The sequence below is a fragment of the Enhydra lutris genome, unplaced genomic scaffold, assembly GCF_002288905.1.
Source record: "Enhydra lutris kenyoni isolate GAN:26980312 unplaced genomic scaffold, ASM228890v2 scaffoldscaffold7, whole genome shotgun sequence".
Lineage (NCBI taxonomy): Eukaryota > Metazoa > Chordata > Mammalia > Carnivora > Mustelidae > Enhydra > Enhydra lutris.
In genome coordinates this window covers 40,233,874-40,250,830 of record NW_019154091.1, presented here as the reverse complement: position 1 = coordinate 40,250,830, position 16,957 = coordinate 40,233,874, and the positions used below count along the sequence as shown (strand labels likewise).

The window sequence follows — 16,957 nt, the reverse complement described above, 5'->3', positions numbered from 1 at the left end:
TGAAGCACTAGAAATGAACTCTGTATGCATAGTGTCACTTAAAGCAAAGTTCCATGGGATTCTAACACACTTCTGTGGATGTAAATTTCCATGGCAAACATCATTGGCTTGCTTTCTTCACTGTGTCATAATACCCTTCTAACTAATATTTTGTTATATATATATTTTAAGGATTTATTTATTTATTTGAATGAGAGAGAGAGGGAGAGAGAGAGGCAGGGAAGGGCAGAGGGAGAGGGAGAGAGAAGTTCCAGCAGACTCCCCTACCCCCAACCCCCAAGTGCAGAGACTGACTCAGGTGAAGCTGGATCCCATGACTCTGAGATCAAGACCTGAGCTGAAATCAAGAGCTGGACACTCAACCAACCATGCCACCCAAGCGTCCCGAATATTTTGTTATTTTTGTAATTTCGGTGTGTTGTTTCTTCCTGATATCCCAGGCAGAATTAGGTGGACTTCTGTGGTGCCCTGGGCATGCTCTATTATAGCTCTTGTCACATCGTACTGTAATTTCCTGCCTTTTTTCTGTCTTGGCCATGATACTGAAGGCTTCTTGTAGATTGTATCACATTCAGTGTTGGATTCACTTTGTAGCATGTTATCTGGCACATAGAAATCATTCAATAAACATTTGTCAAATCAACCAGTCTTCACCAGAATCCTGTGAAAGCAGCTATGAGTCTCAAGTTTTACAGATGAGTGGGTGGAGGGTCAGAGAAGCCAAGAAAACTGACCCAAGATGGCACAGCAAGCTAGGAGTAAGTGTAAAGCATGTGTTTTTAACTCCACAGCTCTCTTCTGCCCAGCACAACACAGCATGATTCTTGTTGCTTGGCGGCACTGTGGTTTACAGTAGAGGTTTTGTTGATGGTTATAGTGGCTGGAATGTACTGAAGCAGTGGAGCAGGTCACCTTGGGTGATTGGACATGGCCATTTTCAACACCCATCACTTAGATCTTTTTTTAACACAGGTTATTTATTTGTACCTGAGAACACCAGTGTTTCTTGGTAAGTGTCTATAGGTCTAGAACCCGGCCCCATCCCTGGCTCACAGTTGCCCTCCTGATATCTTCCTTTGACCTCCTTCCCAGTTGAGATTTTCCTGCTGCTCTGTCCTGTGCTTCTCTTTTTGTCATCCATCACCCATTTGCACTGCTCACTGCCCCCCCCAATAGTCAGTGACAAGCCAATAATTTTTATTAACACTTGAAAATGCTATTTTGCTGTTAAACCAATATATGTAATTGCCCTAACCAGCTGCCAAATGATAGTAATCAGAATCAGGTTTCACAAGGTTTGGATTTCAGCAGGGCTGCCCACACTGTCCTTTGAGGCATATGAATTAATTATAATTAAGATCCATGTGCAGATGTTAGAAGAGAAACTTTGAACAATTTTGATGTCTGCTCTTGCAGAATATCAAAGGGGGGAAAAAAACCCATGAATGAACTGTTGCTGGTGAGAGTACAGATAATCATCTACGTTTGTATTACACATTTCTATTAAAATGCACACACAGAAAGTGATTTATAATCCTTTGTTAGTTATCTGTACAACCCTTGTGTTTAGAACTTGGGTGACAGTAGAAGGAATCCTTCTGCTTTGTACGTAAAGCAAGAAGGAACAGCTCAGATCAAAAAGCCCAGATTTAGCCACTGGAAGTGTTGTAGGACAAGGAAGGTGCTCAGATGGTAGGTCAGCTTGGACCAAATAAGAACAAGAAGGCTCTTATTCAGCAGAAGTCCTAAGAAAGAAAATTTCTCTGCCAAGGAATTCAGTGCAACATTAGCCCTTTGCAGTGATGAGGGTGTCTTCACACAGGGGTTGAAAGGACTGGTGGTCTTCAGAAGTGCATTCTTGCCTGCGTTGTATAAGAGGACTTAATGGTTCGTTCATCTGCTGGGTTATGGGGTTACCTGTATGTTTTCCCTTTCTCATCTGTCTTGCTCTTCTCTGATAAAACACTTTCCCAGTAGCAAGTTAACTAAGTCCCTGTTTTCTTTGATTTTCTATAATCACTGTGGCTACGGTATGTTGAAATGCATTTGGCGTTGGTTCTGCACAGGAGTGTCTTTAGATAAGTAAATACCCTAACAGGACTGTTTATTGGCATGCTGGTCACTACATTAGAAATGGATTCAGTATGCTCATGGGATATCTAGGTAGACTTTTCTTTCATCACCGGATTCATGAGCACAGACTCTTAGCACCTGCCCCCACTGCCCAAACTACCAGGATTTCTTACTGGGTTCCTTTCTGAAGAAAGGGCAGGGTCAATAGAGTTCAGAAGCTCTAAAAGCGTAATGATTGATGGTAATAGTGTGAGATTGAAGGAAACAACAATGCAGAGGGAATAATAATGCAGAGAGAAATTTTAGGTTTAAGGCAGCTGAAATCAAAGATTCATGCCTTTTATATGTTATTTCTACAGATTTAGATGATGTTTAGATCATAGTTAGCAGACCCTAAATGCATTTGGAGGATTGAAATTGGGTTTCCAAATGACCTGAATATATAGACGGCATTGTAATTCATTTGCTAGAAGTAGATATTGGTTTTTTATTTCAGAATAGCATTAGATAGTACATGTTTGACATCTGTGATACTCACACTTTCTGTATCAGATGGTTGGTGAACACATTTATTTCCTGAGCTAAGCATTCTGAGTCAAAAGTACCTTTTTGGTTCAGCATTTTCTCTGCTCCTCTAAATTTGAATTTAGAAAATACAACTCAAAATGGACTTGGAACTTAAATTTAATTTATGTTAATTAAAAATTTTATTTTGGATCTGTTCTGCAGAGTTGAGCTAATCATACTACTTTGTTCATAGCACACTTTTATTACTGGCTCAGATAAGGACATCTTATATAATTAATTAGTTCTTTCCATACCTTTATCTTCCATATACATTTTAGAATAAGTTAAAAAAATTCCTTTAAAAATCTTGCTTTTAAATTTTGATAGGATTGACTTGAAGTTATAGATTAATTCGGGAGAAAATAGAACTCTGTAATATTGTAATCACATCCATGAATGAGGTATATGATTACATTGTTCAAGCCTTTTTTTCATACCCTTGAAAAGAGTTTCAAATGTTCTCTCCAGAGGTCCTATGTATTCTTTGTTAATTCCTAAATAGTTTAGAGTTTCTTTTGCTGTTACGACTATCGTGTTTTCTAGCTGGTTAAAAGAGAGCTATTGATGTTTTCTAAGAGTATTGTTTATCCAGCAATCACACCCTACCCATACTAAAAATAATAGTTTTTAAATTCTATTGGATTATCTATGTAAAGAATCATCATATCTTCATATAATGCTAGTTTATTTTTCTTTCCTTCTTATTCTTCAAAACTTTTGTTTTCAGGGTGCCTGGGTGGCTCAGTTGTTTTCAGCTGGGGTCGTGATCTTGAAGTCATGAAATTGAGCCCTGGGTCGGGCTTCACACACAATGGAGAATCTGCTTGAGATTCTCTCTCCCTTTCCTTCTGCCCCTCCCCTCACTCACATACACTCTCTCTCCCTCTCTCTAAAATAAATAAATCTTAAAAAAAAACCCTTTTGTTTTCTTGACTTCTTTTATTACCAAAATTTCTAGTAGTAGTGATAGCACTAACCTTGGTTTTTCCTGAATGCCAAAACAAATATGATCAAGTCTTTAGTATATTCTTGTACCAGGTAAAGATTGATATCTTCTCCATTTCCTAGTATCAAAGAATTTTTTAAAAATATACACTAACATTTATATCATAAATAGATTTTTCCCTTAATCAAATGTGTTTCCATCATTTTTTTTTTGAGATAGTCATGTAAATATCTCCCTTAATCCATTAAGGTGGTAAATTATTTTGGTTTATATTTTGAAGTTAAGCCATCCTTACATTCCTGGTATAAACCACACTTGATTATGATTATGATCATTTTTATTTTAATTTTTTTAAGATTTTATTTATTGGAGAGAGAGAGAGAGTGCACAAGCATGGAGAGGGGCAGAGGGAGAAGCAGACACCCCACTGAATGGGGAGCCTGATATGGGACTCGATTCCAGGACCCAGGGATCATGACCAGAGTCAAAGGCAGACACTTAACCAATGAGCCACTCAGCCACCCTGATTATTATTATTTTTAAAATATACTATTTTTTTTGTTTAGCTAATATTTTCTTTGGAATTTTTTTTTTTTTACCTTTATGTTTATAAGTGAAAGATGATAATCTTTTCTTGTACTTTATCTGGATTTAGAACTAAACTTTCTTTGTTTTTCTATTTTGTTCAACTTACAAGAACAAGGCTCTCCACTTCTTAAAGGTTTGGTAGGCCTCTGGGCATCTGGGTGGCTCATCAGTTAAGCTTCCAACTTTTGATTGTGGCTCAGGTCATGATCTCAGAGTCATGAGGTCATGCCCCGTGTAAGGCTCCATGCTCAGCATGTGGTGTGTTTGGGATTCTCTCTCTCCCTCTCTCCTGGCTCCTCTCCCTCTTTGTTCACTCTCTCTCTAAAATACATAAATATAATTATTAAAAAAAAAAAAAGCTTGGTAGTCTTCATCTATAAAACCACGCATGCCTGTTCTTATTTTGGCAAAGGCTGAGTGCATGGATGGTAGACTGGTTTTGGTGAATTAGAACTAGGGGACTTTAATAACCATTTTATTTTCTTTAATGATTATTAGTATATTCAAATTTTCTATATCTTCTTGAACCTTGTTTTGCTTTTTTTATTAGGTATTTATACATTAAGTTTAAAAGCAATTCATTTTCATAATATACTTTTATTATTTTAAATGTTCCATCATACACACACACACACACACACACACACACACACACACATTGTCCCCTTTTCATTGTCAATTTAATTTACATTTTCTCTCTATTTTCTGTCATTTGTCTTGTCAGAACTTTGTCTATGATAGTCTTTTAAGCAATTAGCTTTTGGTTTTGTTTTTTCTTATATTTACAGTTACTTGGTTCTAAGTTTTAAAAAGGTTTTTGGATATGCGTTTTTTTTTTTTTTTTTAGCTACCTTTATTTTTTAATTTTTTAAAAATTTTTATTTATTTTTAAAATTTCTTTTCAGTGTTCCAGAATTCATTGTTTATGTACCTCACTCAGTGCTCCATGCAATACATGCCCTCCTTAATACCCACCACCAGGCTCATACCACCTCCCAGCCCCCTCCCCTCCAAAACCATCAGTTAGTTCCTCAGAGTCCACAGTAATTTAGTCACTTTATAGAAAAATGGCAGTTGTTTCATATTGATTCTTTAGAATTTATTGGGTCATTTTTGTAAACTTAATATTTTCTGTTCTTCAAAAGAATATATATTCTCTATTGTACATGTTTATCTGGATTTCTGAACTAGAACAAGCTTACGACTCAGGCTTTGTTTTGTTGTTGTTTTCTTCTTCTTTCTTTCTTTCTTTCTTTTTTTTTTTTTTTTTTTTTTTGAGGCAAACAGCGAGAGGTGGGGCAGGAGTAGAGGGAGAGGGAGAGAGAGAATCTGAAGCAGGCTCCATGCCCAGCTGGGAGCCTGGTTTGGAGTTTGATCTCACAACCCCAAGATCATGACCTGAGCCAGAATCAAGAGTCTGATACTTAACCGACTGAGCCATTCAGGCGACCCTCAGGCTTTGTGTTTTTGATCATTTATGTCATTGCTTATAGTTTGTCTGTTGGATTTATCTGTTTCTCCCCAGGTATTTTAGCTCCTACCTCACACATGTTAAGCATAGATGTTAAGATTCTGGTATGATTATGATTATTGTAACCTTTTGGTACCTGTATGTGACATCTCTCATTGTCCCTTCTAATATTTTCACATTTGGACTGTATCTTGGTATTAAAATTTTGATAGCTATTCCCACCTCCAGGAAGGTTATACTCATTTATGCTTCACTTGACTTACACTGTGTGAGACTCCTTGTTTCCCCACACTCCCTAATGTTATGAATTCTAGGGCCTCTTTTTATTGGTAGCTTGGGAAACTGGACCTGATGCCTAGTTCTGGCACTTACAATCTTCATTTCTCTCACTGCATGTCATATTCTAATCACAGTTTCCTTAATTGGTTCACTCCAAACAGCATGGTCCTGACTGCATTACAGGATGGTGCTTGGAAATTTGAGTTAATCATCTATTAAATCACATTTTATCCTTCCTGTTGGTGTTGCCCCAGGACTCAGTTTTCTCTGGGGACAGGATTGGCCCAGATCCTCTCTCAGATGTATCTTCCCTTGGAGCTACTGTGGGCCAAGTGTGGATTGGTTCCTGCTGTAGTTACTGTGTTCCAGCTGGAGGCACAAACCACAGCTGCTGTGGTCTTCTGCTTGTCAGACATCTGGTGACCCCTCTCCTTGTGCCTCAAGGGGGCAGAGGGACTGGCACTGGGCAGTCATGTCTCCAGTCCTGCCCCTTGGCTGTTGGTTCTGCCTGTGCACCCCAGTGCCTGATTTCTGGCTATCATGGTCTGGGGGTGACGAGCTTCCCTGATTGCCATTACTGACCTTGGCCTGAATGACTCTGAAATTCTGCTGCACTTGACTGGTAAGCCAAGTGCAGCCAAGTAATCGAGCTGAGCTTGCTGCTACCCTGAGGCCATTATGGGGCACGTTGTTCCGGGAGTTCTATCTGTCCAGGAGCTAATATGTCTTGCCCCCTGTGACATTCTTCTTAACATTCCTCTCAGCCTCAGCCTGCCTTTCTCTTACCCCGCCTCCCACATGCTGACTTTCTGCTTTCACAAACAGCTAGTCTCCTTGAACAACTTCTGTAGAAACTTAAAGGTAACATCCTTTGCATCTGTAGAGTAGAGTACTTTCTATTCTTCAAAGCACTCCCATATACGTTCTGCCATTTGATCCTCACAAGACCTCTTCCAGGTATTTAGGTTAGGGATATATCCTGATTTCCCTGCTGAGGACATGGTGAGAGGATTGGGCAACCGGTTCATCCTCAGGGATGGTGTCACATGTGCAGTTGGGTTCTGGTTGGGTTCTGGTTGGTGATTTTGTTCATTCACTCATTCCTGTATTCGTTTATTCATACACTCTTATTATATTGAGAGGTAGCAGAAAGGGAAGAGCAAGGGTTTGGGGACAGACACGTTTTAATACCACCCCTTATCAGTGGTGTGGACTTTGTCAGGTACTTAACCTCTCAGAAGATCAGGTTCCTCCTTTATAATATAGGGAAAAAGTATGACTTATGGTGTTTATATGTGATTTAATAATACATGTAAGTTAGCTGGCAGTAATAGAGTCCAGCATATGGTAAGTTACAGGTCAAATGTTACTATAAATACATCATATATAAAGTAGGTTATTATTATAGATAAAAATGGTCAAATGTGGACAATTTTATAATGGTAGAAATTCAGTGGCTTATGTTGAGTCCTTCCCTGTGGTATGTGAGGCCCTGCTAGACCCCAGGCATGCCAACAGAAATGAGAAGGGGTGTTTGTGTGTATCTTCTCTTAGACTGTGGAGGGTAGAGCCTGGGCCTCTTCCAACCCCCAAGAGCAATGTCTGCCAGGTGGTCAGGGCTCCATAAATGCTGACTAAGCCTAATAGCCCCTGCCTGCAAGGAGAATACCAGCGAGTTAAGATAGGCAGTCACGTGCAGTCACGTAATCATATAATTACAATAAGCAGGTATTTAAAAACATGCAGGCTATCATGAGAGCTCGGAGACGACAGCACTCAGTTCTTCCAAGGGAGAAGGAAGTCCAGTGGAGGGTTGGGGGCAAAGCAGCATCGAGCAGCTCCATCAAGACTCACTGTGGTCTGTCGCAGGAAAGGAGCAGAAGCAATTTGCTTACCTTGGACAGAAATGGACAGCCTGCTTTCTCTCAACTGACCCCCTCCTAATGTGCGAAATTGAGTTTGTATTCAAAGCAGCTTTTCTGTTTGTCTCACTGTCCCTGTGTTGCTGGTATCTGCTTTAATGTATTGCTTTGTAAAGTGCTCTGCTCTGTCCTGAGTATAAAAGAGACTCACTGTAAAACCAGGTTCTATTCTTTGGGCATCACATCTAGCCATTGCATAACCAAGTCTGATATATTGTGTGAGAAGAAATAGAGGAACCCAAGAGATATTTCAAAAAGAGCAAATAAAACACCAAAATGGGAGAGTGTAGAGTGCATTCAAGTTAATAAACTGTCATGGCAGAGTGGACCACTTTTCAATGTGAGGGAATCTGATTTAGGGACTTGTCACCGTAGGGCCAGAATATTATTGGAATGAAGTTAGCTGCTGGTTTTGCCAAATTCAGGATCTTTTGGTTGTCCTTGAGAGACAGTCTCTGGAATTGAACAGATTATTCTTATCATTATTATTTTGCGAATAGCTCTTTGAGGTGCTCAGCCTCTCTCTCTTCCCCAAATGTTTAGTGCTGCTCACCCCCATACAGCATTGCTTTGTTTTAAGCTCCAGGATGAGGACTGCATGCCCTGGACCTCTTGCTAGGTTGGATACAGTTCATCAGCCTGGGTTTCCAGGGCTCACAGAGCCTGGAGAACTGTCAGGAGTGAGCTGTGCTCAGGTGAGAACCACTGAGCTACTTGTCTTATTCAGAAGCGATAGACGATCAATACAGCTCTCCTTCTTGGCAGTGTGGAAGGATGAGCACCACAGCAAGAGTTCCAAAATCTTTTCTGCCAAGAACTGGATTGGATTTTGTGCTTCTTCAGCCACAAAATGTCCCCAGCCTCTCATGCCTGAATCCTTAATGCCCTTTGCAGTCAGTCTGCTCAGACTGAATGCTTCTTTATCTTTCTTTTCAATATCCTCATTGTTTTCTTTTTGTTGGTTGAACTCTCAAACTCTCAAAGTTTTTAGATCTCTGGTATCTTACTTTTTCTTTCAAGCAAGTAGGACGTATTAAGCCGCACTTTCATCCTTGATCTTTGTAGAAGAATGAGAATCCTTGCTTCTGATTTTGGGTACAGTTTGTAGAATATTTCCTTGGAGAACAAAAAATGCTATATTTACGTATTGGCATGCTGGTATTATAATATTACTGACCTTGGGAAAATTACATAACTGTTTTGAGCTTCAGTTTCTCCATTTGAGAAATGGGGATAAAGGTGACTAATTTATAGGATTTCTATGAGGAACGAAGAGACGGCTTATAAGGAAATGCCTAACACAGGGCACAGACTATAACAGATGTGCCATAATGATTATTTAAAACAAGTCAAAACAGTGTAAGTGGGGTGAGTTCTATTTAAATAAGAAGAGCCCTTGGAGAATGGCAAGAAATGTAAAGAGAAATGACCAAGCTCTGTAGGGAGCTGTGTCCTCAGTCTGGTGCACAGTGTAAGATTTAGGGGCATACGGGGAATCAAAAGGCAGGAGTGTGTTGTAGGTAAACAGTGGTGAATTTGTGCAAACATGGAGTCAGTCATCTTAAGGGAGTTGCTGCTATAGGACGCCATGGAAAATTCTTCTAACGTGGCTCTAACATTACTAGATATCAGTAGTATTTGTCCACATCACCATAGTTTGATATAAAAAATCACAATAAAACTATTCCTTATAGGGGTCCCTGGGCATCGACTCTTATTCTCAGCTCAGGTCTTGATCTCATGGTCATGAATTTGAGCCTACTTAAAAACAAAAAAACAAAAAACAAAAATCTATTCCTTGTGATAATAGACTATAATAGACCCAAAAAAATGACAATGGAGAGGCAGTGTGGCATAATGCAATGGAATGCAAATTGGCTGAAAAGCCAGAAGATCTGGATTCATGTCTGTTTCACTTAATTGGTACACAGTGTTGGACTTTTTAGCTTCTTTGAGCCTTAACTTTAACATCTGTGAAAGGGGAATGATAATATCTTATTTTTTTCATTGTTGGTAATTGTTAGGCTCCATTGAGATGTTTTTTAAAGTACTGTCTACGTATTGGTTTTATGTGTTTCTTGTTTTTTTGGTTTTTTTTTTTTTTTAGTAGTTGTAAAAGTCAGTTACTTAGAGTTGTTGAAGAATCTTCGGGCTCTTGTCCTCTTTGAGGTGAGCACAGAGTAAAGGGGCTTATGTTTCTGTAGCTCCCCATTGCTGGCTTATCCAGACCATGTTTTGTTCCTAGCCTCCACTGAGTCCATTTTGCTGCTCATTTGCCTGGTCTCTGCCATTCCCTTGGCCCAAGAGCAATTCAAGGATGGGTTGCGGCAGAAGTGTCAGGGACCCCATAGCACCAGCGAGACCCCTTCTTGGAGACTCCTGCATTTGTGCTCTTGGCATGATTGCCTGGACCCCTTGTGTCCTCTTTCCCTCTTTTGCCTCTGTTTGCTGCCAATGCCCATAGCAGTAGCTTTCATGGTCTTGCTTAAAGATTCCTGATGCTTTTGAAAATTTCATTTTCTTTCTCCCATTCTGCCTAGCAGACATGAGATATTGGGGACTAGGCTTGAAGACAGACATGGGGTATGATGATCAGAGAAAGGAGATCAGGCCCTTGACCTTGCAGTATCCAGCCCCTTCCAAGGTAGGTCATGGAGTGGAGTCATAATGTAACCATTCTCTCTTTGTGTTTTCAGGGAGTCGACGAGTTGAAGATGAAGCTCAGAGCAGAGTGCTGTTCTCCCAAGTTCTGGTTGGTGTTGGCTGTCCTGGCTGTGTCAGGCAGCAGGGCTCGTTCTCAGAAGAGCCCCCCCAGCATTGGCATTGCTGTCATCCTCGTGGGCACTTCCGACGAGGTGGCCATCAAGGATGCCCACGAGAAAGATGACTTCCACCATCTCTCTGTGGTCCCCCGTGTGGAGCTGGTAGCCATGAATGAGACTGACCCAAAGAGCATCATCACCCGCATCTGTGATCTCATGTCTGACCGGAAGATCCAGGGCGTGGTGTTTGCGGACGACACAGATCAGGAGGCCATCGCCCAGATCCTTGACTTCATTTCAGCTCAGACTCTCACCCCCATCCTGGGCATCCACGGAGGCTCCTCTATGATAATGGCAGATAAGGTAAGGGAGGGTGATGGGGATGGGGCAGGGGGAGGGTTGTGTCAAGAACTGAACGGCGCCTGTGTTTGAATGCAAAACTTGATAAGAGATGGAACGGAACTAGAATGTGCTGAATCAGTAGGTAGATCAGGAATTAGTCCCTTCCTTCAGAGATGAAAGTGAGGAGAAGGGACAGGTATTCAGAACTCCTATAGTCTTCAACAGGGTCCATGTGCTCTTAAACGGACTCCCTGAAATGACGACGAGATGTTGAAGCTCATAGTTGTGTGGTACATTTTCTTCAAATATGTGCATGCGTAGCTCCTTTAAACCTTTAAAGTAAGGCGTGCTGTATTCTTTCCTGGAAACACATATTACTCCCCCGCTCCCCTGCCCCATGCGGGCTCTAAGACTATTAAAAGAAAAATCCCTTGAGGCAGGTTATTTGTCTCCTTGAAGATACAGATGTCATAGGGAAGTACTCCTTGCTAAATTGTCTGTGCATGTCACATGTCGATCTACACACCAGAGTGGATTTTAATCCATGGAACCAGTAGCAGCTGCATTTTCTCCGTGCTTAGAATTGAAGGCAGTGGTCCTTACCCTTGGTGACCCATTGGGTCCCTTGAGGAGCTTTCAACACTGCGGACGCCTGGGGCGCACGCACACCCAGAGACTGAGTGCTGGCCCGCCGTGCAGCCCGGATGGCCGGCTTCTTGAAAGCTTCCTGCATGATTCCAGTATGTGGTTAAGATTGAGCCCTGCAGCTTTATGGCCTCAAAGAAATTGTAGAGTCTTCTGCATGAATGTTAGGCTAACTGTTCTCTGACAAGCTCATGAGCATCTGACGGTGATGCTTATTCTCTAATTGCAGAAGGTGTTTTGTTTGTGGTTTTGTTTTGTTTTTCCTTTTTTTAAAAAAAGCTTATTCAGAGATTTCCTTTATTGATTATTGCTCATTGCTTAGGTGCAGTGCTCCTCCCATAGGCATTGTCCTTTGCAGTTATCATATCTCAGAATGATTCATTTCACTACAATTGCGGGATTTATTGCTTCTTGTCACTTGGTCTCTATCTTTGCATTGTCCTTTTCTACTTCTTATCATCACTTCCAGAACTGTAGTTTTGTACTTAAAGGACATGCAGTTGGGTCACTGATGTTTGTAAACACCGCAAAAGCTAGCGCAGACAGGGTAAGAGTGCTCCTTGGCCAGTTGAGAACCACTACAGTGCAGGGTTTAGCCGGCTCCAGCAACCGCGTGCGATCACTACCGCCATCTGTCGGCCGCGGGCAGAGATGACGCGCTTCTGTTAGGGAGCTGCCTTTATTCAATCTAGGAAAGGTCAAGTGGAAGTCTTCAAAGGAGGGGCCGCCGTTGCATATGAGAAAGGTATGCTTCCATTCACCTGGGCAAAGGTAAAGATGTTAGAAAAGAAATTCTGGCACTAGAAGTCCATACTGGGGGATGTGGGATAAACTGAACCAGAATGGAAAATAGAGACCAACTGTGACAAACCCATTGAGCTTTTGCTTCAGATAGATTTTTTTTTCTTCTTAACATCATTGTCCTTAGCTGACGATGTTATATTTTCACAGTGGTATTTTGAGGGCACGATGTTGCACTGAAAGAAGGCCAAGGTAGATGAGCCAAATTTTTTGAATCATAAAGAAGTGCATGCTTATGTTGAGAGCATGACAGGTGAAAATAATTTTTTTTTTTTTTTTTTTGGTTATGCGGGCTATGGTGCAATTTCCGTTATTTTAGCACTCCTGCCCTCCTGCCCCCATAGGAAAGGTTGCTGGCTACACGGGTTAGTTGTTTCTCTGTTGTGCCTCTTACGGCTGTGTAATAACAATATCATCATACGAGGTAAGCTGCAGACCATGTGGAGGGACTGAGCTCTTTTTGTTCATTAATTTGTTCTAGGTGCTTTCGTGTTTACTGTGTGCTCAAGTACATAGTACTTTGCGTGTATTGTCTTATTTTTTTTTTAAAGATTTTATTTATTTATTTGACAGACAGAGATCACAAGCAGGCAGAGAGGCAGGCGGGGGTTTGGGGGGGAAGCAGGCTGCCCGCTGAGCAGAGAGCCCCATGCGGGGCTCGATCCCAGGACCCTGGGCTCATGATCTGAGCCGAAGGCAGAGGCTTTATTTATATATTTTTAAGATTTTATTTATTTATTTGACAGACAGATCACAAGTTGGCAGAGAGGCAGACAGAGAGAGTGGGGGAAGCAGGCTCCTTGCCTAGCAGAGAGCCTGATGCAGGGCCCGATACCAGGACTCTGGGATCATGACCTGAGCCGAAGGAAGAGGCTTTAACCCACTGAGCCACCAGGCGCCCAGCGTGTATTGTCTTATTTAATACTCTTATAACTCAGTGAGCTAAGTGATATTATTTATCTCCTTTTGACATATGGGGAAATTGAGGCTCAGAGTGATGAAAAAACCACAGCCAAAGTGATGTAGCTAGTAGCTGGCAGCCAAGATGTCAACATTGGTTGCTGGCTTCAAAGGCACATGCTCTCTTGCCTCTCCAGAAAAAGGCAAGGCTTGTCAGGGTCTCACATACCTTCCTATTCTTTACTTTGTCCTTCCCTATATAGCGCCATGGCAGATATTACCTGACTAAAATTCATCCATCACTTGATTCGTAATGGCAGAACTGGGATCTGAGGAGAGAAGTAATGAAGAGATGAGATGGCGTAGTGCTTGGATGCAGCCCGAGTCCACAGTGGACCTGTTGGTTCCTACTTCTGGGGGTAAAAGGGAGGACTGAAAGCAGTGAGGTGATGGTAAGGAGATCCCTCTCTGGTCCCTTAAACCTCCTGCCATGGCAGCCACACCCAAATATTCCATCTTCTGTTTTTCTCTTTAGTGGTTTTTAGGCAATTTCCTAAAATAGTCTAAAAAATATCTAACTGACTTCTAAGCTGAAAAGATTTCCAAAACGTGGGTAGAAAGAAGAAAAGGAAGAAAGAAGGAGGTCCTGAATACCACAGAAACTGGAGAGTGGATGGAAGGCTCATTCCTGAGGGGTCAGACACCTGAATGGGATGGAAGCTGCTGAGGAGGGTGAGCAGGGGCCCGCCCCCCTCCGGCTGAGCGGGCAGCATCGCCAAGATGCCTGGGATGTCCTCCCCCAGAGGGACATCTGCAGGGTTAAGGGATTTGCATGAAGGCAAATAAAAAGAGTCCCTCAGATCTCAGAGAAATAAGCTTTTGGGGCAAGTTTCAAAAATAAAACATCTCAAGTTCTAAGGCCAGTTTTGTTTTATTTTTTTTAAATAGAAGTTTATTTTTAAGTACCATGAACATATTTTACAAACCTAGAACGAGGACACGGAGTTTGACAACTATGAATCAACTGTGCGGCCACAGGACAAAACATTTGAAAATGGAACTGAAGCAGAAAATCCAAGAAATGGGGCTTTGCCACGGCCTAGTCTTTGAGGTACAGGTACCATCTGAAGGATAATAAATAAGCCCTCCCTTTTGCTTCCCCCTTCTGGAAGATAGGTAATTGCTGTGTCATTTTACCTCAGTTTTGTTGTTGTTAGTTCGCCCAAGTAAAGCCCATTAGCAAGTGTTCTGTGGACAGTTATATTGTAGGAATAAAGCCCCAATGGAAGGAGTTCGTAATGGAAGAAAACACAGATATGAAGATTTTTGACCGGGGTGCCTGGGTGGCTCAGTGAGTTAAAGCCTCTGCCTTTGGCTCAGGTCATGATCTCAGGGTCCTGGGATCGAGCCCCACATTGGGCTCTCTGCTCAGCGGGGAGCCTGCTTCCCCCTCTCTCTCTGCCTGTCTCTCTGCCTACTTGTGATCTCTGTCTGTGTCAAATAAATAAATAAAATCCTTAAAAAAAAAAAGACTTTTGACCAAAATAGAGAGAGATACAAATTCAGCATCTGGTCAGATAGCCTTGTACTCAGTTGTTGTTGTTGTTGTTGTTTTGAATATGCTAATTAATGAGTACAAACATTAATCAGTGTTCACTTTCCCAATGAGGAAATATACTCTATACCATGGTGGAAAAAAAGCATGGGAGCTGGAAGAGTAGAGCCGTTAGAAGTTCTGAATATGCAATCAGAGCTTGTGTTAGCCATCACCTCTAGATGTGGGAATCTGGACTACTCACCAGCCACTCACTCTTTAAATATTGATCTCCGTGCCTGTATAGAGGGGACCATAATATATATTATAGGGTGGTTGAAGGGAGGAAATACATAGCAAGTGCTTCACTACGTGTCCAGCACAGCATTCTCCTGGCTAAGCTGAAGGTCATATGGAACAATTTGAAGAAAGGGAAGTTTGATGATACATGAAAAGAATGGGAATTGAATAGAGTCCTGGCCAATTGTAGAGATACTTCTGAACTGGAGGCCGACCAAGAAGAGAGGTCAGGTGAAAATCAGGGGAAGGGCTCTGATATGTGAGGTAGGACCCTTGGTCTTTCCCCACCATGAAGCCAAAGCTCATTGATAGTATAGCTGTGCCATAGCCAAAAAAGGCACATTCAGCTATGGAACGGCTCTCAGTAGGAGAGTACATTTTGGTGCTTATAACACAAACTGTTGAGAATAGTAACAGAGACCATTTAAAAAGTGTATGAGGATTGGGAGGGAGACAAACCATAAGATACTCTTAATCTCATAAAACAAACTGAGGGTTGCTGGGGGCTGGGTGGGAAGGTTGGGGTGACTGAGTGATGGACACTGGGGAGGGCATGTGCTATGGTGAGTGCTATGAAATGTGTAAGACTGATGATTCACAGACCTGGACCCCTGGGGCAAATAATACATTATATGTTAATAAAAATAATTAATAAAAAATTTTTAAAAAGTGTATGAGGTGATTTTTTGGCAGTTCCCTACCTGCATTTAAAGAGTCTCTTTTATTTTGTCTTGTTATAAATGCTTTTATTCTCCCTGAGATCCTGGATCTAGGATGCCCATCTCAGTCTAAATAATGAACTAAGCTAGATGACCTTATGTTTCTTTTCGGGAGGTTTCTCTCCTGCTTTGCTGAAATCTTTCTTGGGTTTTCAGATTTTAACTCAGAGAGGTTAAATAACCCATCCAGGATAGCACAGCTTGTGAATAGTGGGAATGGTATCCAAATCCCAAAAGTAGCTGTCTTGAAGCTCATGCTTCCTGTTGATACAATTCTGCCTCACAGAACCCTAAAGTAAGAATTCTAAGTCAGTTTTAGTCTCCATTCTCATGACCTTTGGAAATTTGAATGAACAAATAACGTAAATTATGATACTCAGGTTACAGTTTATGAGATTTTAATTTTGTTTTCTGCCCTACCCACTTTACAACTCTTTGAAGATACAGTGAAATAAAATATGTGGAAAACCCTGAAAAAGTACTGTACAAACAGTTGCTTTAGGTGAGAGAATAAAGAGCAGTGTGATAGGGAATGACAGATTTACTGACTTTGGCATTAGGGCCAGGGAAAATGGTTTGGGTAGGAGGTAGAAGGGAAAACAGGAAGTGGAAGTTACAGTAGGATCAGGCAAGAGGACACAAGATCTGCTCTTTAAGGCTGCAAGAATGGAAAAAGGCATGCCAAGGAGATGGTCAGGGTCTGAAAGTAGTTGTGTTGACCAGAGCGCAGTAGGGTAGCTAAAACAGGTACCATACTCTGTATCTCATTCCTAATACAAGGGCATGTGAAAATATTCTCACTCTGGTGTGTGTTATTATGATTCTTTCCTTTCTAAATTGTTTGGTTGAGGGATGATGCTTTGAATAGCACTGTAATTTTTTGCACAGAGTGCTACATTTTGAATCTAAGTGGGGCTGGGAACATGGCCTCTACTCTTCATTGGCCCTATATTTTCTTGCTTTCTTCCTTACTGGCTGTGCCTCCCCCAACACGCATCTCATGGCCATGTGTTTGGAGAGAGTGGTTAAGCCAGCAGTGACGTGTGACACTGTAAATAGACTATTGCCCTCCAGTTGCTCGTGTGGGTCTCTATATCCAGCATAATCT

At 41.5% G+C, this 16,957-nt stretch overlaps 1 protein-coding gene across 1 annotated transcript in view; it reads left to right on the top strand.

Annotated features, from left to right (window-relative positions):
- Window positions 1-16,957, top strand: part of LOC111142166 (glutamate ionotropic receptor NMDA type subunit 2B) — a 463,533-nt gene that overhangs the window by 113,479 nt on the left and 333,097 nt on the right. Inside the window, exon 3 of the mRNA XM_022495165.1 lies at window positions 10,543-10,971. Within this exon, the coding sequence (XP_022350873.1) occupies window positions 10,561-10,971 (411 nt within the window). The 5' untranslated portion in view covers window positions 10,543-10,560. The remainder of the gene's footprint in view (window positions 1-10,542; window positions 10,972-16,957) is intronic.